The sequence below is a fragment of the Condylostylus longicornis genome, unplaced genomic scaffold (genome assembly GCF_029603195.1).
Source record: "Condylostylus longicornis isolate FDR11 unplaced genomic scaffold, ASM2960319v2 ptg000110l, whole genome shotgun sequence".
NCBI classification, from domain to species: domain Eukaryota; kingdom Metazoa; phylum Arthropoda; class Insecta; order Diptera; family Dolichopodidae; genus Condylostylus; species Condylostylus longicornis.
Window position 1 is genome coordinate 2,779,914 of NW_026578078.1, and position 19,234 is coordinate 2,799,147.

Below are 19,234 nucleotides of genomic sequence, written 5' to 3' on the forward strand. Positions count from 1 at the left end.
TTTCTATTTACACTCGTGCTACTGATAATTAAATTGTTTTTGTTTCGATAATATTTATACTTTATAGCGAATTTAAGTAATAATTTAGTTGAAAATAAAAGCAAATAATTTTTAATTTATTTTAACATGTGTCAAATATTAACCAACATACATACATACATACGTTGTATATATTTTTATTCCTCTGTGCCGAAAGAATTGATTTATCATTTTATGAATTTCCAGGTTAGTGAGACTTTGTGTGCGATTAATATGGTCATTAAAATTAATTTTAAAAAAGCAACAGTCAAATTTTTTTGATACATGTACTCATATGTATGTATGTATAAATGTATAAACAAAGAGGATGTTTTGAAAATATTTTGTTTTTATTTACGTTTTATTTGCTTAAAATCTTCAGTCTTTGCTTTTATACCACAGTTCTCGTATTTTAAATACACTAAAAAAAAATTAAAATATTATTATCCTCGAATTTAATTACCACACAATACAAAGTGTTCATATTAATTTTAAATGAAAAAATAAGATAATAAAAATTTCGACAGCATCTTCATTGAATTTCAATTAATATTTTATTTTTTAAAAATATTTTTTGTATGACAACAAGTAGCGAAGCAACAAAACAAAAAATGTAATGTGCAATGAAAACCAAATGAACTTTAAAAATCAAAAATCAAAGAAAAATATTTCCATACACTTATGGGTATTTAAAATAAAACTCAGATAAGTTTTGACTATTGTTTTCTTTTAACAAATTTTTATGAAACGAAATAAACAATAAAAAAAAAATAAAATAAGCGCGACAGCGAATTTTTAATTATTTCAAAAAAAAAAAAATTTTTTTTTTAGTCAACTCGTAACTCTCAACGGAAAAACATTTAAATTGTGCGGCGAAAATTTTTAATAAAATAAGAAAATAAAGGAAAGAGTTAAAACAAATTTTATTATTTTTTTGTTATCGCAATTTAATTAATAATTTTCATGTAATACTTAAAATACTTAAATCATAAATTTATAAAAAAATGGTTTCCCCAATTATATTAACAATTTTTATAGCCATTATAATTTATATCGCATTAAAATGGTCATTTGAAAAACCAAAAAATTTTCCACCCGGTCCTCCAAGAATACCGTTATTTGGTGCTTATCTATTTTTATTAGCCGTTAATTATCAATTTTTACATAAAGCTGCATTATTCTTTAGTAAATTATATAAATCAGATACAATTGGATTGTATTTAGGTGAATATAAAACAATTATTGCAAATAGTCAAGAAGGTGTAAGACAAATTTTATTTAGAAAAGATTTCGATGGTAGACCAGATATATATGCTGGTAGATTAAGAGATCCACATTTTAATAGAAGAGGTAAGATTTTATAAATATTTAATTAATATAAATTTAAAAATTTTAAATTCTCATTAAAAAAATTTATTTTGCGATTTAAGATATTCTTTTTTCAATCCTGCTTAAATTAAAATTCAAATAGATCTACGTATTTCGAATAAAATTTTTTATATGGTACTTAACTGATAAATTATTATAATGAGAACATAAAGCGTAACAATTTGAATTGTTTCTAATGTAATTTTCAGATTTGTATTTATTGGATTAATTATAATTATTTTTGAAACTGACTTAGCTTTTCATTTTTTTGTACAATGACTTCTAATATACTAGCAGTTAAAATTATTTAAAATTTTCCAATTTAATTTTGAACAGTGTTTTGCGAATAAATTGTGTAATATTTTTATGAATTATTTAAGTAAAAATTAAAAAATTTTCTCTTCTCTTCCCAGCTATTTTTTAAAAAATAGTCCCACTTAGGGCACACCAAATTATCTTTTTCATAGTGGATTTTCCAGAGTACAAAAACTCTTCAAAATTCAAACTGAAACCTTTCAAAATTTCTTTTCAGTAACTTTTACTCATACACCTTTGTACTTAAATAGATTCACCTTAATTTTGATATCAAATTTGCGCATATTACTCAAGTTGCGTATATTACTCAAGTTTTATGAGTAGAATACGCATAGAAAGCGTAACCAAGTCAAACTATTGAAAATTTTATTATAAAAAGTTTTGTTGAGTAAATTTTTATTTACTTGTGAAATGAAGTACAAATAAGCTCCCAAGCAATTTATTCAAACTTTAAAAAATTCATTCAAACATTTTTCTTAACTCACTATACTAAAATAATTCTCAAAAAAGTGAAAAAAATAATTATAATTGTTTTAAATAAAGTTGAAAAAATAATTCGAATTTTTTCAATTTTTAACAAAAATTTGGATATAAAAATATTTTTATTTTTAAATTTAATTTCGAATTCAAAAATTTCGAACAAAAATAAACTCTTTTAGCGCAAACAAAGTGTCAGCTGAAAATTTTAATGATTTATTCATGGAATATTAGAACCTTTTATGAATAAATAAAAGGGCTATTTATTAAGGTACTATGTGTACGAACACTTAATGTACGCCTAATCATTATTAAAATTTGCGTATAACGTGAAATTATCATATTATTTTTGGACAATATAATTTGTATGATATGTTATCAGTCACAAAAATACTATCGAAATTTTTAAAATTATATGTAGAACAAAGAGAAACAATTTAAATGCAAGAGGATCATGTGTTATCGTCATAGTTAATTAATTATATTTCATCACTTATTGCCATTTATTATATTATGTACCTAATTCGCTTTATATTGTTTAATAATAAACGGAAAAAATACATTTGATTTAGTTAATTCCAACGATAATAAAACTATAATAAATGAAGTGTTTATAATCTTATTCTAAATTTATAATTATGGTTCCTATGTCGTTTTCTTTCAATATTTCCTAATAAAAAAATTGGGGTTCTTTACATACTTATGAAAGTTATATATTTTACAAGCATGAAATCTATTCCGGTCATCAAGCCATTTTTTACACATCCTTTTAACATTAACATTGTGCGCAAAAATTAAAAAAAAAAATTCGCTCATTTTTGAAGCTCAAATTATTTCTTGATACTTTCAGCTTTTCACAGACAAATCTCCATTTCTCCTTAGCTAGAATATCTTAAAATTGTTCATTTTTACATTGGAGTTTAGAAAATCATTTAAATGCTATCAAAAACAGTTTCTTCTTAAATGTTACCATAAGGCGGAACCATATGGCTTGCACTGTCAAAAATTGATCATATTTCATGTAGCTGCTAGCTCTATACACGCCGAAGCTATACAAGCCCTGAGTTAGGAATCCCAACTTCGCAAGTAACGGATAGAGAACATTTCCATTTAAAATTGTATGAGCAGATGTATGTTGCAGATGTAAAGTACCATTTTAACCTCATAACATATTGTATTGATATTATTGCTGATAATGATTAAAATATAAAAAAATTTTTTTAAAAACAAATTCTAATTGGTTTATGTCTAAACTAAAAGAGTTTCTCATGTTCTCATACTGTTCACTCATTATCGTTCCTATTAACCACCAAATTTAATTCGAACTTTTAAGTTTTTAACTATGTAGTTTGGACATAATACATAATTTAAAAGGATGAATCAAAGTCATAGAACTACTTTAGACTAATGGCATATCCATTAAGTTTCGCAAACGAAAATTAACTGTTTTAAAAACAGATTGTATCCTTGTTATTATTTAATATAAGCTTTTTTTTCAATTTGAACGTTAAAGTTATTTGAGTTGAAAATTCAAAAAAATTTCTTGATTTTCGGGTTAAAATAATAAATTTTTTTTTACAATTGTTTGGTTCCGAACGGTACCAAAGTTTAAAGTAATATGGTTGATTAACATTATTGGTGTAAGCGTTAAATAATGATAGTTATTGGCATATTAAGGTGGAACAGATTAAAAAAATTAAAACTAATAAGAAAAATTACATTATTTTCAAATTTAGGTTACTTAGCTCATATTAATATAGAAAGATAATGTTTGTCATAAAAATATTTAGTATTTATATTGCATTATTTCATTATAATTTTAATCCTTTTTTACTATAATAGGAATATTCTTTAATGATGGAATATTATGGAAGGACCAAAGACGTTTCGTTTTACGATACTTACGTGATTTTGGTTTTGGTCGAAGATTTGATGAATTAGAAGCAGTAATGAACGAAGAATTAACTGATTTGGTAGAATTAATTCGAAATGGTCCAAAATATCCTCATGAAAAAGAATTTGTTAGAGATAAATTACAAGCTTGTTGCCCAAATTTTATGAGCGCATGTTCAACAAATTCATTTCTTTATATAATGTGCAATGAAAGAGTTCCACGTGAAGAACGTGAAATTTGTAATAAATTAGTTAAAGATGGTATGATTTTTCAAAGAGCTGGTGATGATTATGGACGCTTGCTAAGTTTTTTGCCATGGATTAGACATTTCTTTCCGTACAAAAGTGGATACAGACAATTAAGAGATTCAACGAAAACTTTATGGAAATTCTTTAAAACATATGTAGATAAAAATTTGGAAACATACAATGAGGATTATGATAGAAATTTTATGGATATGTACATTAGAGAAATGAAAAAAGCTGAAAAAGAAAATGAAGTAGATTCGACATTTTTTTGTAAGTAAATTAAAAAGAATTTGAAATAGTCCTTTAGAGATGAAAAATTTTTGCATGATTTAATTTATTTTTATTCAAAAATATGAACGTATTTTTAGATGACCAGTTTGTACTAAGTTTAGTGGATTTTGCATTCCCAGCGATTACTGCTGTTGGAGTTCAATTATCTATGCTCTTTCAATGGTTCCTGCTAAGACCAGAATTATTAAAAAATGTTCAAGAAGAGTTAGATCGTGTTGTTGGTCGTGGAAGATTAGCATCTTTAGATGACAGAAAAAATTTATCGTATACAGAGGCATGCCTTCGTGAAATATTGAGAATCGAAACTTTAGTACCCTCAAGTGTTCCACATAGAGCCTTAGTGGACACAGAATTCCTCGGTTATAAAATTGAAAAGGTAAAATTATAAATTTAATTATTTATACTCTCTATATTATATATATTTCCTTTATTTCCAAAATTTAAAGGATACAATAATGGTACCTGGTTTATATGCTTTTCATATGGACGCCAGATACTGGCAGGATCCAGAAATATTTAAACCGGAAAGATTTTTAGATGAAAATAACACATTATCATTGAAAAAAGATATTAGTTTACCTTTTGGAGCCGGTATATTTTTCTACAAATGGCCGTAAAACTACTTAAAATATCTAAAAAAAATTATTCTTGTAATTATAGGCAAAAGATTGTGTGCTGGTGAAACGTTTGCTCGTAACATGATGTTTTTAATATTGTGCGCTATCTGTCAAAACTTTAATATTGTATTGGGACCTGGACAAGAATTACCTGATATGAGTAAGAATGTTAGTGGAATAATTCAATCACCCCCAGATTTTTGGATTTATTTTGAGAATCGTTAAATCTCAAAATTTTTACTTTGTGATTATGTGTGTATACATGTATGGATTTGCAGTAATTATTGTTGTCTTGTCTTATTTAAAATGTTTTGTTATTAATTATGTTTGTTCATATTTGAATATTACTACTGAGATTTTAAAAAGATCTGAGAGGAATTTTTAAATTTGCCTCGAACCAACATTATCGCATGTATGAGATCTTACTTAGTACTTCTACAGTTTGATTATGCGCAAATGGTGTCTCTTGGTTGCATTTTGAAAATTATAATATTAAAAAATTACCTTGTATCTTAATATAAATTTTTTTTATAAAACAATAAAAAATTTGTTATGAACATTTTTGTTCTGACAATTTTTCATAAAAAATTTTAAATGGATTTTTATTTTCTGTTATTTCTAACAATTGCTTTATAACTGATTTTGGATTCAATAAAATAATATTTTAAAATTTTGAAAATAAATTAAAATTGAAAAAAATTAGTAGCACTTCCAGACGAAGCGATGAACGTACACGAGAAAAATTAAAGCATCTTTAAAAGTAGATCTTCTTCTAAAATTCACCTTAAACTACTAAACCTTAATTCACCTTAAACTGTCATTTTTGCTAAAATTCAAAAATCAGGAAAATTATATGTTATGTTTGTAGATTTAGAAATTTATAAAAAAAAAACTGAACCTTTTATTTTTCTACTTTTCAGCTTTTCAAATCTACTTTTCAGTTTTTGGATGGGAAATTTTTAGTTTTCAGTTTTTAAGAAAAATATACTGAAAGTTAGAAAATATTATATACATACGTGTTTGTAAATATTCAAGTGTTTACATGTTTAAAAACCAGATAGTAAAATTATAATTTCTAAATTGAAACGATATTCTTTTTAAAAAACTGAAAAATAGAAATTTTACTTAAAAAATGTGAATAAAAACCGTTTTTATGTGTGCGCATATTTATAAAAAATACAAACGCAACTACAAATACCCATCGCCACATACTTATAATAAATACCTATACAATTCAAAAATTTTTCGAAAATTTACAAATTTTTAAAATCTCGAAATCATAATGTGTGTAGACACTTATCCATTAGATATTTGTTTTTTATGAACAAAATAAATTATTTACAAATTGAAAAGATTTCTTATTGAAAATAGTTAACAAAAGTTGGTTACAATTAATGGTTTGTAAAGTATCAGTTTTCCAGGTGAGAATACTCCTTTTAAAAAAACTAGGAGCGTTAACATAATGCTCAAATTCAAGCGTTAGTTGCCTTGGTTAAGAAAGAAAATTATATTTTTTGTGACATTGTATTTATTGTTAATTTTCATTTATAGAAATTTGAAAAAGCTCGCAGTTTCGGAAATATATGCTGCCAAAAATACGACTTTTACAAATTTTGAGAGGCGATAACTTGGTAGCTATGTAAAAGCTACAAAAGTTTCAGACTCCTACAACCTATTGTAGATGGAGGAGGACGCGTGTAAAACTGTTCTTCTACGGAAATAAGCTTCTTCTTAAAGATCTATTTATATAGTATGAAATTTCAGTTTTCTACCTTCAAGGGTGTAGAAGTTTTTTAAACGGGCAACGAACGGACAACTAATAAGCATTTATTTTCAAAATTTAGAAGAGTCCTAAAAAAACGAAATCGAAATAAATGAAAGACGAAATCATCAAAATTATTTTTAAAATTACAACTATTTTTTAAAATCCTCAAAATATTGAAATTTAATTACGTATTGTTTTTATGTTTATTTTGTGTCCAAAAGAAAAAACGTCCCTTTTTAATTTTCAGATATAGCGACATCTAACCAAACGAAATGTTTCAATTCAGTTTTACTTCTTATTTCTGGTAATAGATTTTAAAAGGATTCTTGTCTCTACTAACATTTTGATCATTTTGACGATTATTTGGTAACAATACGTTTTTAATAAATTGTTTTTATTTGTAAAGTACTTAATCAACCCCAACTCTGATGAATACTTTTAATAAAGAAATTGTAACAACAAAATTACATTTCGAAATTGTAGTACTTTTTAGATTATATTTATTACTATGAGAAAACGGCAAGATTGGTATTATAGAAACTTAGAAAGATTTTATGAAGACCAGTGACTTTCATTTAATTTATTCTATTATATTGACCATTAATATTAATGACAGATGTTGGCAGTAAATTTACTACAATTCCAAAATCAAAATATGAAACACTTTGAATTGAAATCTTCGAAACGGGATGGAACAAAGCCCAAATGAAATTATTTGTTTTATGTCAAATTTTTTTGCTATTTTGTTTACTAAAAATATTAAGGAAAAAGTTTTTTAAAAAATTCTGAAAATGGATAAATGTGAAATCGCACTTGAATTATCTAATTTAATAAATTCTTGTTTAATGCCCGAACTTAGGGTAGATGTTGGTGAAGAAAACATTTCTTCCGATAATTTTAGTGAGTTTAGGAAAATTTTAGATGGGAATTTAATTATCGTGTTTGATATGATACAAGCTAATGAAGACTTACTCTATGAAGAGGATAGCAATTGTAAAGAAGTAAATTTTATTTGAACTAAGTTTTAGATCCAAAAGTAAATGCTTTACAATAGCTTCAGATGCGTTTCATATTATTGTTATGTGAGCAATCATCGCCTTATTCAAACCAATGGCACCAAACAAGGAGCCAGCATTTGCTTGATAATGTGATAACGTTAATTGACAAACATTTTAAGAAAATATTAACTTTAGATAAGGTAGAAAAAGAAATTTTTGACCATTATAAAAGTAAACTAAATGTTTCTTCATGGAAAAGAAATATTGGAACTGTAATTGGATTTCAGCAGTACCTGGATGTAAGTACCTACCTAGCTAGGTAGATAAAATGTTAAATGTTATCTTAATTTTATATTTTAAAACGTTTAGCTTAAATATAATAAATATCACATAAAAATTACAAACGATGCGGTAGCATTTATGTTATCAGTTGGTTTACTTTTGCAAGATTTTTTTGATCCAAACTTTAAGGGAATGGCAAACAAAATATTTAAATTAATTTTGTCAGAAACGGTATAGATAACTTTGTTTTTGAGCTAATGAAATGCTTTTTACTCTACTTTAGGATAAGGATCATTTAATTAAAATGAATATCAATAATTTAATTTTTGAGGAATTAAAAAGAGACATTTACAAATGTGATTCTCATGAAAATCTGGAGCTTTTGTGGGATAATCTGATTAAATGTCAGAAAATCAACAATTTTTACACATTTGAGAAGGTAACATTTTTATTATTTCAAATGATAATTCTAATGTGTAATATGTTTAATTTTTTTTTGATGGAGCAGTTTACTGATGTAGACTATTTAATAAAAGATTTGTGTCACCAAATTGTACTAGCAAAATCGTTTGAAATATGGTTAACCCTCATGAAAAATTTGGTGAGACTCTTTTTAGAATTTTCATTAAATACTTTCAAAGTCAAAAGTTTAATTGTGGAAAAAGAAGAAAATTGTCTGGAAAATATTTGTGAACTTCGCAAAGAATGCCTTGATATTGATCCTGGAATTGCATATCGTTGGGCCAAAACAATTATGGAATGTTTAATAGCTGTATCGAATTATTTGATGGGAATTTCTGGTAAAACTCTACAGGCTTTAAACGTAAATATTTGGTTTTGTATTTTTTAATATATTTTCTACTAGATAAATTTGATATTTTCAGATATTTCACATATGTTATTTGGTTTGGATTTTACCGATGGATATAAATATTTGTGATGACTTATTAGAAAATTTCTTTAAGAAGTTTTCCACTGTATTAATGGAAGTTGTTAAATTAAATAAACAGAATCCAGTACTTTGCGATGGTGTTAATGAATTTTTTAATACCTTCATTTATCACATTAAAAATAAAGGGCAAAATTTACATGACGATTCTAAATTTAGAAAATTCATAACAACATTTGAAGAAGTTATCCTATGTGTAAATAATTATTTAAAGTTATAACTATTAAATTAAAAAAAAATATATTACTTTTTTAATGCAAATGTTTTTTTTTATGATTTTGCATCTGAAAAGTTTTTGATGGATTCCTCCTCCAAATTACTATTTTTACGTAAATTTTCTATAGGGCAGGTTTGTTCTGCATTGATTTGAACATAATCGGTACTAAATTTACTTAACTCTCTTTTATAATTTTCCAAATTTGTTTTAAAATATTTTAGATCTGGACCAAAAGGTTCATTTGTGATATTAGATTGGGATTTTGAATAATTCAAAATCTTGCGGCATTCTTCAATATGAGTTTTGATGTTATCTTTAAAACACAAGAATATTTTTATTTAGAATGAGGACTATAAATTAAGAATGGTTTATGCAAATAGAAAATATTTTAACTTCAATTCTTTTAGAATTCAGTAAAAAATTTTAAAACTCCTATATTTAAAAATATCTAAATGAAAAAAAAGTGCATTTACGCAAACATGCGCGTGCAATAGCTTTTTTTATATCTTCTATTTAAAAAATAATGTGTGAAAAGAAATAAAAGACATGTAGGACTGCAATATGTCTTTTATATAATGCTCATTTACTAAAAAGAAATTATATAAGTATGTATGTATAATGCACTTTTTAGTAAATAAAATACAAACCATGACTTATATTAAGCGGGTTAATAACATCTTTTTTAATAGAAGAGTAATGATTTCTTGGTGTAATTTGTATTTTTTGATCAATTTCAAAACCAGCAGCTTCTTTTAACATCAATTTCTCATATTGCATTTCTTGTAGTAATAACTCCATATCTTTTTCTAATAATTTTCTTCTGCTTTCTAGTTCAAGTATTTTAACTTCTGCTTTATCTACACTTTGGTATATTTCAACAAATCTGCTTCTCGGTGAATCCGATTCAATATTTTTATATTCAAATGACGATCCCGTTTCTGGAGCAAGAACAGAATAATTTCGATTTTGCTCATTGAATTCGATGAATAAGTTAGAATTTTTTTGTTCATTTTTATTCTTTAAATTTACTTCGCTTAGAATTTCAATCCCCTTATTTTCTGTACGAAGAATATTATTTTGCTCTTTTTCCATGACCAGCAATTTAGTTTAAATCTTTCGAATACGAATACGTTGTAATCCAGAAAATTGCATTTAAAAAATTGTAAGATATCTTATTTAGAACAAATGAGAAAAATAATAAAATATATGATACTAAGACGTCAACTCTGGTAAGTGTTTTCTTCCTATATGGCTATTAATTATTTATTTGAATTGAAAATATATTTTGAGTTCAAACAAAATGCTACTTTTTTATAATAAAAATTTTCATAAATACAAAAGTGTAAGTGTATAAGAAAGGATAGAGAACACTTTACATTTAACTTGTAAAATCTCACTAAAAGCATAGCAACTTAAGGATATTTCCAATTTCCATTAAATTTATTTTATTTACACGAAAATTTAAACTTAAGAATTAATTGAAATTTGATTACTTGTATATTATATGAAATTTAAATGTGTCGAATCCAGATCACGATTTTGTAATTCATCTTTATCTTTAATATTGTGTATTGTAATTATAATTTGAATCGAATTCTGCTTAATAAACTTATTTGAATTAAGATTTCAGCATTATTTCCAGCAATTTTAATCTTAGAACTATCAGCTTATTTAGGTTACGATATACTTACTTTTAAGTAAGTTCTTAAGCTTTATCATAAATCTAACTGCTGTTTTATTTGTAAAATTTGTTTGTAAACATTCGCATAAGCTACATTTAAATTAATTTTAAATACAACCGCTACAATAAAATTATTTATTATTAATTATGTAATAGCATTTAAAATGACGAAAATTGGATATTTCCGTAATAAAATAAAATTAAACAGAATCTATCTAATATTCAGACTATTTAGAAAAAAACAATGTTTCGTGCGTCTATAAAATTTTGAATCATCTCACGTGCGTAAAAGTTAAATAGATGTGCTCTAATATCAATTGTTAAATTATCGGTTAACTATTATAGCTCTATACGTTTGATTTTTTCTTTTCAATAAATAGATCATCGAACTGTTTCTGATGAATAAAAAAATTATAAAAAAAAATAATATTGAAATAGATATTTAGTCAAATCAACGTTATATGATTTTAATTTTATAAACAAATTCAAATAAGATATTAATAAAACTGGATAACATAAAAAATAATCTCAAAAAAAAAAAAGTATTCAGGCTTAGAATAATAAGTATCAATTGAAAAATAAAAATAATGGAAAAATTTTTTAATATAAAAATTTTTGAAACGTAATAAAATTATGTTATGTTTAACATAGCAGGTTACATGTTTAATTTTTAGTAGCGCTTTTATTTTCTAAATTTCCTGAGTATATTAAGAATACTTCTAACTATTTTTACTTCTAATATTTGCTTTTGAATCCACAAATTTCTCTTAGATTGAATACTCTGCGTTAAATATTATAAAATCTAATAATTGTTATTATACTGTATTTAAAGAAATAAACATTATTTTATGAAATTTAATTTAATAATTTAATTATGACTAATGAAGCCGAAGAAGTTTCATTCGATTAGAAATTTCCATATATAATTTACAATATATAATTTGTAAGTAAGGGTCTTTTCTAAAAACAAGAAGATTAAAAGTAAAAGACTCAAAAATAAACTTTCATTCAAAATGAAACTTATAAAAGTATAATCAATTAATTAATATGTTTAAAAAATATTGTATTTTTCTTTATTGTAATTCAAATTCAGTTTTTAATTTTATTATATTATGATGAGTTTTTGATTTGGATTTCCCTATTATTGATTTTTGATTTTGAACAAAAGTGAAATTTTAAAGAGAAACCGGTAAAGTTTTAATAACATACATAGATGCCGCAACGATAAAATTTTTTAATTTTTAACTCTTCCAAGATAATTAAATTGCGAGTATGTATTTCATAATCGTATAATTAAAGATTTCTACAAAAATAATTATGTGTACATTTAATATTGCTATATAATAAAAATTATTGCTTTACATGTACAATAAATAAATTTTTTCATTTTTATTATAAAATAATATTATTTTTTGCAAAAATTTCCTTACCCTTATTAGTATTCTTAATTGATTCAATATTTTTTTTTTATTCTATGTCAATATAAATTTTGAGTGCTTTTACTTTACTTTCATTTTAAATAAGTAAATTTCTTAAATAAATTTATGTAATCGTTTAAGAATAAAAATAATATTTACTTATATTTTTAACTAAGAAATAAAAAATTAGAATAAAAAAAATAAATTAAAAATTTGGATTTTAAATAATCTTAACAGATTCACGATCAATATCACAAAAAGCAATGATTTAAAATCATACTTAACATATATTTTGTTTTTTAATAGGCTTGCTTAGCTTTAAAATATTCGAATCAACATGATTTTTCGGAAGAATTGTGAATATTTTGGTTTGCCAATAAAAATTTAACTAAAAATCAAGTAAATGCAGAATTTTCTCATTTAACAGAAATGTTAATAGATACACTCTTTTTATTTAAACTTATTCGTGTATAAAATATGATCAAATGTAGTTTAATATTTTTATCTTTTTATAATACTTAAAATACAAAACTGAGATCTATGATGGTTACCCATAATTTAACTTCAATTATATTATATGAAATTTTATAAAATTCGTTAATATGTACATATGTACAATTATTATTATACCTTCCTGCCTATATACATATAAATACAATATTACGAGCATGTATTTATTAATGACGGCAAACATAATTATTATATATTAATATACCTACATAATAAGTGCTATTTATGAAAATTCAATATTATTGTCAATGGATGACCAGAAAGGTGCAAATTAACACAAATTAACACTAAACTTCTAAATACACTAAATGAATGAGATTGACGATGTATTAACAACAAAAGAATAAAAAAAAAATTGTAATTATAAAAGATAGAGAAAAAATTCCATTAAGAACCTGTAATAATTAGTAAATAACAATAATAATATTATGTATTGATAAATTCCTGTTTATTCATTTACTTGGAATGCTGCTGCAATTAATTTTCAATTTTTATTTTATATATACATATATCTATATATATGTATACACCTAAATTTTCAATTTAAATTCAACTACTTATTATATTAATAAATGTATAGCAAAGGTACGTTAAACCTACATTTAATTGCGAAATTATCTTATAAATTTAATCAATATTATAGGATAAATAGATTTTATATTTTGATTATGGTAAAGTATACCCTTTTAAAAATTAAAATGTAAATCAATATACATAGGTATACGCTATCAAAATTAAATTATTCCTCCCGTGAACGATAAACAAGCATGAAAAAATAAAAAATTGTAAACAAAATATTATTTTACTTTGTTATTACCTTTATTTTGGAGACACATCTTATAATAATCACAATAACGCGAGCTGGTTTTTAATTAAAATTCAAAAATGAGACTCATATAACTATTATTATATGATTCTGATTCTATTTTAAGTAAATATATAGATGGACTCAGCTGTGGGCAAAAACAAAATTTTGATTATAGTATAAGAGGAAAAAACCCGAAAAAAAAAAATACAAAAAACAAACGAAAAAAGATATTGTGGAATAAAATTGTGCCGTATAGAAAGTTACCTATAAAGCAAAAAAAATTTAAACAATTATGAGACTAATATAATAATCTTGAGAACAATGAACATGTTGTATGATAACGAGAATAGATTAGACGAGAATAATTTTAAATTAGGATTAAATATAAATTTCTGACTTTGTTTTAAATATTAAGTTACTACACAAATTGTAGAATTCGGATTCATTATAATTCTCATAAAATATATCCAAGTAATTTTATAAATCAAAGATGTTTGTTTTGCCGTAAATTTTGATTTTAAATTGCATTCGTCATTTGCTCTAAAATTCATTAAAAATGCTTTTGTTTTTCTTTTTTTATTGATTGTTTTGGAGGTAAATAATTTTTACTACAGCTTTCATTCATTTACTAAATAGGTATTTCAAAGATGGAACTGTATACATATAAATTTTCTAATTAAAAAAGTAGCAAATTTTAACTTTTATTTCAGTTTTTTTACTGTAATTTGGTAAACTAGGTAATAAGTTTTCACGGTTTTCATTGACTACATACGCATGTATATAATGTGTATATGTATTAAAAATTATGTACTAAAAATCACTAATAACAAATAACGTAACTAATATCAATTAGATCAACCCCTATTAGAGTGACTATCATTACACTTTGCACATGTGTGCTCTTCGTCTCAAGAAAATACGAAATAAATATGTAAAAGAACTTATTTTGGAAAAAAATATAATTATTGTAATATTTACAAAATTTGAAGGACGGACCAAAAAAAAAAACAACAAAACCTAAATTAAAAAATGATTTTGAATTAAAAAAAGTTTTAATACAGTGCGGCGAAATAAAAATTGAAAATTAATTAAATTAATAGAAAATAAAAAATTATCATATGCATGTGTATAAATCTGCTTGTGTATTCAATAAAAATTCAAAATATAAAAAAAATTAGCCGGCTCGAACGTATATAAAACGATCGCGTTTTCGTATTTCTGTATCATTCATTTTTCAGTAGTACGATCTTACGTTTTTTCGATATCAAAACCATAACATTTCTTTTAGTAAAAATGAAAGTTTTTATTGCACTTTTTGCTTGTGTTGTGATTGTAAGTTAAAGTTATATAAAATACGCAATTTATAATACTCGTACCATCAGTAATGTTAATTAAAATTTAAAAATAATTCATTAAGTTTAATATATAAATTTTTTATATTTAAAAATTAACAGGCTAGTGCAGCATTCACTAAGAAAAGTCCTGAAGATTTACTTCGTTTCCGTAAAGAATGTGATGCACCAGATAATTTAAATATTCCACAAGAGCTTCAAGAAAAATATTCAAAATTTGAATATCCTGATGATGAATTAACACATAAACATATAAAATGTGTTGCACTTAAATTTGAAACATGGAATGAAAATGATGGTTATGTTCCCGATTTAATGTTACAACAATTTGGTGATGATAAAAAACCAATATTAGAAAAATGTTTAACAAAACGTAATCCAGATTGGACTGCAGAAAAATGGGCTTGGAATGATTGGAAATGTTTGGTACAAAACGGAATTTCTAAATAATTAATTTAGAATCTAAAAAGGAAATATGACGATAAATGTATAAAATTGTCAATTATTTTTAAATAATATTAAACATTTGCTCTCATAGGTATCATATTGGTATTTCATTTTTTTTTTTGTTTAAAATAAAGATTTTTTTATAAAAATTTATTTTTTAAATTAAATTTTAGTTGAAGTTTTATTATTCAAATAATTAGAAAGAAACCCATATAATTTCAATATTTTATTAAAAATTGTTTCTTAATCCTTATTATGAGATTCACTTACTTCTACTTTGTTCAAATACAAATCTGTTATATATGTGAAATGAGCTTAATATAAATGTTCTATAAAGCTTATGGCGTAACATTGTTTTGTGAATTTCACAGTACCTACCAAAATTTTGCACTTTGCATGTTATTTGCAAAACTGTAATTGTTTAATATTTTCAAGACCTCCTCGAGACATGCAAAAAAATACAATATGTAGGAAGTTATTTTTGATTTATTAAATTAACAATTTTTAGCGATAATCTGTTAATTTTCTTCGAAATATGGTTTTAAAACTTATTTTAATAAATGGCTAAAGCCAATGCTCAATAAAAATTCTAGTTAATTAGTTGGTAGCAAAAAATATATACTATAGCAACTTTAATGGCTGGAGTTTAAGCTTGTGCATACAAAATGAGCGTTGCGGACTGTATTTGTAATAATTAATAATTTCTTACTACAATATTACGTTGACAGGTGCTATTGATATTAAACTATTTTTATAGTTTGAAATTATTAAACTATTTAGTAATTTTGAAAATATAAGCAAGTTTATCTTATTAAAAATTCTTGGAAGAAATGTGCTCAAATTTAATACCATAACTTTTTATTAAAACTTAAATTACTCATATGACCCATTCAGTGTTTTTAGTATTCCTGCTTGAATCTGTTTATAGGTACAATAAGAAGGGTATTGTTTTCGTATAGAAGAAATAGTTTTAATAAAATGTTTACTTAATCTATTTGTTATTGTAGCTCTAAACATGTATTTCTGGACAATCAATTTTAGAGCAGCATATCTTCCATAAAATGTACATAAATATGGTTTTCTTATCAACTAGATAGAATATTGAAAAACTAGAAAGTAAAAAGGTTAGCGTTAGAGTAAGAGTTTTAGTAAAAAGCTATATGACAGAGGGAATTGATTAAATTTTCATAGAAATCTAACTGCGAAAATCTAGATATATCAAAATCTTTTTCCTAGATCTTAAATCAATTAAATTACTTAAAATTATAAATTTTTCTTGATATATTAAAACATTTTCTCCAATTACTAAACTTTTAGTAAAACCCGCATTAAGTAAAAGTCACATTTTCAAAGAAATCAGGTAATTTCGAAACTTTTATTTCACAAGATATTATTTCAAGTTGTTATAACGTTTAGGTTTTAAGAAGTTGGGTTTTTTTTAACAACTTATTGCGAATTTAACAATAAACGAGAACAAATAGAGTTAACCGTGTCAACTTTGTGATACCCCTGTAAACTTGTTCCTACGGGTATCATATATCCTATGTATCCTATGTACGAATAAATATGCCATAACTGACTATGGGAATTTTAACGAATTTTATAAAACACATCGGCCCTATTAATATATGCGTTTGTGTGAAATTTCAATACCACAGCTCTTATAGTTTCTGAGATATAGCCAAATAACTTTTGAAGTTGTACGGCAATTACCCGAACCAGTACCCCGATCATGTCCAATTTAAATAGGGTTCTTACACTTACTACAATAAATCATTTGTGAAAATTTGGTGAACTTAGCTCAATTAGTTATTGAGTTATCGCTGGGACGGACGGACGGACAGACAAAGCTAAATCTACTCAGAATTCGACGCTAAACAAAAACATACACTTGAGTCAACATCTCAGACCATTATTTCTTAGCGTTCCAAACGGTAAGGCACATTTAGTGTACCCTTCGAACATACGTTCGTACGGGTATAAACAGAGAGTCTTGTTAAAAAATAGGGTTCTGTATTTGATGAAAATTCACAGAAATTCACAGAAAAAATTTTTTGTCAAATCTTGTTGTTCATAACTTCGTCTGTTGAAAAATGAAACAGTGTATAATGTGTACAAAGTATATGGATCAGAACACCGTTTTATTTCTCAACAGACGATTCAACACTTTTGTTTTTAAATTGAATTTGATTATATAAATTTTGTAAATTTTTTGTTCTTTATAAAAAATTCCTGTTTTCTTCTATATTTTTATTAAAAACGAATTAGCACAATTACGAAATTATTGGAAAATCCAACAAAAATTCAAGGAATCGACTGACGAAATGGAAATTGGAATTAAAGAAGAAATAACAACAGTGTTTTTATGATTGTAGTAGGATTAATATTAAAATTTAATGAAAATAAGAAGAAATTATCATAAAATATTTACATATATTATGTTTAACATCATATAAGCCATTAATACATGTTTTTAATAATAATAAGAAGAAAATAAAAGAAAACAAAATGGGCACATTCACGGTATAAAAACGATAGCATTTTTGTTCTAAAGTGTCATTCGTTTTTCCGTAGTTCGATCTTACGTTTTGTTCTTGAACCGGTTAAGAATTTTGTTTGGATTTTTACAAAAATGAAAACTTTTATTGTAATTTTCGCTTGTTTTTTACTCGTAAGTTGATTACCAAATTATTAAAAATTTATTATTATTGTTTTAATTTAAAATGAAAAGCAAGTTATAAAAATGATTTTGTTAAATATTTGAATAATTTTGAATTTTATATAAAAAGTACATGAATTTTTTAATGCAACATATTTTTTTTTGTTTCCTGTTTACGTTCAAGGCTAATGCAGCGTATATTAAGAAAACTGAAGAAGATTCAATTCGTTTTAATAATGAATGTGAACAATCTTTAAAAATTCCAAAAGAACTTAGAGCAAAATATGATAAAGATGAACTTCCTGATGATGAATTAACACATAAATTTATTAAATGTATTGCACTTAAATTTGAAACATGGAATGAAAAAGATGGTTATGTTCCAGAATTATTGGCAGCACAATTTGGTCAAAATAAAAAAGCATCAATCGAAAAATGTTTAACAAAACGTAATCCAGATTGGACAACAGAAAAATGGGCATGGAATAATTGGAAATGTTTATCAGCTAATGGTGTACCAAGAGTTTAATTTATAAATAACAAAAATAAAAAATGTGTGCATAACATTGCGAAAAAATAATTTAACAAAAATTTAAGCACATATTTTTAATAATTTGTGCCTTTCAATTTTTTAATCGGAATAAATTTTTTTTTAAAAATTAAATATTTTCAAGAGTGTTTAGTGTTGAATAATTGCTACTTTTTGTAAAATGGCTCAGTATTTCAATATTATTATCGGAATATTTAAATAGATTCTTCCTAAAATTATAAAACACAAAAGTAAATTCTGAGGCACTGTCATAAGTTACGAAATTAAAAAAAAAATGCTCTGCTTTGTTTTTGTTCATAAATTTTAAAGTTTTTGAAACAAGGGCTTACAATGTGTACATAAATATGTACATAATATGCAAGCTCACTTG

The 19,234-nt window shown here is 24.3% G+C and overlaps 4 protein-coding genes across 4 annotated transcripts; all 4 read left to right on the forward strand.

Moving 5' to 3' along the window:
* The first annotated feature begins 988 nt into the window (after positions 1–988).
* On the forward strand, positions 989–5,453 carry LOC129614457 (probable cytochrome P450 304a1). Its single transcript, XM_055529044.1, has 5 exons — positions 989–1,368; positions 4,021–4,590; positions 4,689–4,987; positions 5,058–5,202; positions 5,272–5,453. The coding sequence occupies exons 1-5, from the start codon at positions 1,023–1,025 to the stop codon at positions 5,451–5,453; spliced, it is 1,542 nt and encodes a 513-aa protein (XP_055385019.1). The 5' UTR covers positions 989–1,022.
* A 2,259-nt stretch (positions 5,454–7,712) lies between these two features.
* Positions 7,713–9,442, forward strand: LOC129614534 (uncharacterized). The gene is made up of 6 exons (XM_055529185.1): positions 7,713–7,994; positions 8,048–8,290; positions 8,361–8,504; positions 8,557–8,712; positions 8,782–9,096; positions 9,158–9,442. Exons 1-6 carry the CDS (start codon positions 7,785–7,787, stop codon positions 9,440–9,442), a joined length of 1,353 nt encoding a protein of 450 aa, XP_055385160.1. The 5' UTR covers positions 7,713–7,784.
* Positions 9,443–15,149: 5,707 nt separating this feature from the next.
* On the forward strand, positions 15,150–15,658 carry LOC129614553 (general odorant-binding protein 99b-like). Its single transcript, XM_055529243.1, has 2 exons — positions 15,150–15,188; positions 15,311–15,658. The coding sequence occupies exons 1-2, from the start codon at positions 15,150–15,152 to the stop codon at positions 15,656–15,658; spliced, it is 387 nt and encodes a 128-aa protein (XP_055385218.1).
* Positions 15,659–18,202: 2,544 nt separating this feature from the next.
* On the forward strand, positions 18,203–18,942 carry LOC129614552 (uncharacterized). The gene is made up of 2 exons (XM_055529242.1): positions 18,203–18,326; positions 18,499–18,942. The coding sequence occupies exons 1-2, from the start codon at positions 18,288–18,290 to the stop codon at positions 18,841–18,843; spliced, it is 384 nt and encodes a 127-aa protein (XP_055385217.1). The 5' UTR covers positions 18,203–18,287; the 3' UTR covers positions 18,844–18,942.
* Positions 18,943–19,234: the final 292 nt, after the last annotated feature.

Bases quoted from the DNA above. Each gene is read 5' to 3' on its own strand.
- LOC129614457 (XM_055529044.1), top strand. From the start codon at position 1,023: ATGGTTTCCCCAATTATATTAACAATTTTTATAGCCATTATAATTTAT. The intron at 4,988-5,057 runs GTAAAATTATAA...CAAAATTTAAAG, and splicing joins TCGGTTATAAAATTGAAAAG to GATACAATAATGGTACCTGG. The intron at 5,203-5,271 runs GTATATTTTTCT...TTGTAATTATAG, and splicing joins TAGTTTACCTTTTGGAGCCG to GCAAAAGATTGTGTGCTGGT.
- LOC129614534 (XM_055529185.1), top strand. From the start codon at position 7,785: ATGGATAAATGTGAAATCGCACTTGAATTATCTAATTTAATAAATTCT. The intron at 7,995-8,047 runs GTAAATTTTATT...GCTTTACAATAG, and splicing joins AGGATAGCAATTGTAAAGAA to CTTCAGATGCGTTTCATATT. The intron at 8,713-8,781 runs GTAACATTTTTA...TTGATGGAGCAG, and splicing joins ATTTTTACACATTTGAGAAG to TTTACTGATGTAGACTATTT.
- LOC129614553 (XM_055529243.1), top strand. From the start codon at position 15,150: ATGAAAGTTTTTATTGCACTTTTTGCTTGTGTTGTGATT. The intron at 15,189-15,310 runs GTAAGTTAAAGT...AAAAATTAACAG, and splicing joins TTTTTGCTTGTGTTGTGATT to GCTAGTGCAGCATTCACTAA.
- LOC129614552 (XM_055529242.1), top strand. From the start codon at position 18,288: ATGAAAACTTTTATTGTAATTTTCGCTTGTTTTTTACTC. The intron at 18,327-18,498 runs GTAAGTTGATTA...TTTACGTTCAAG, and splicing joins TTTTCGCTTGTTTTTTACTC to GCTAATGCAGCGTATATTAA.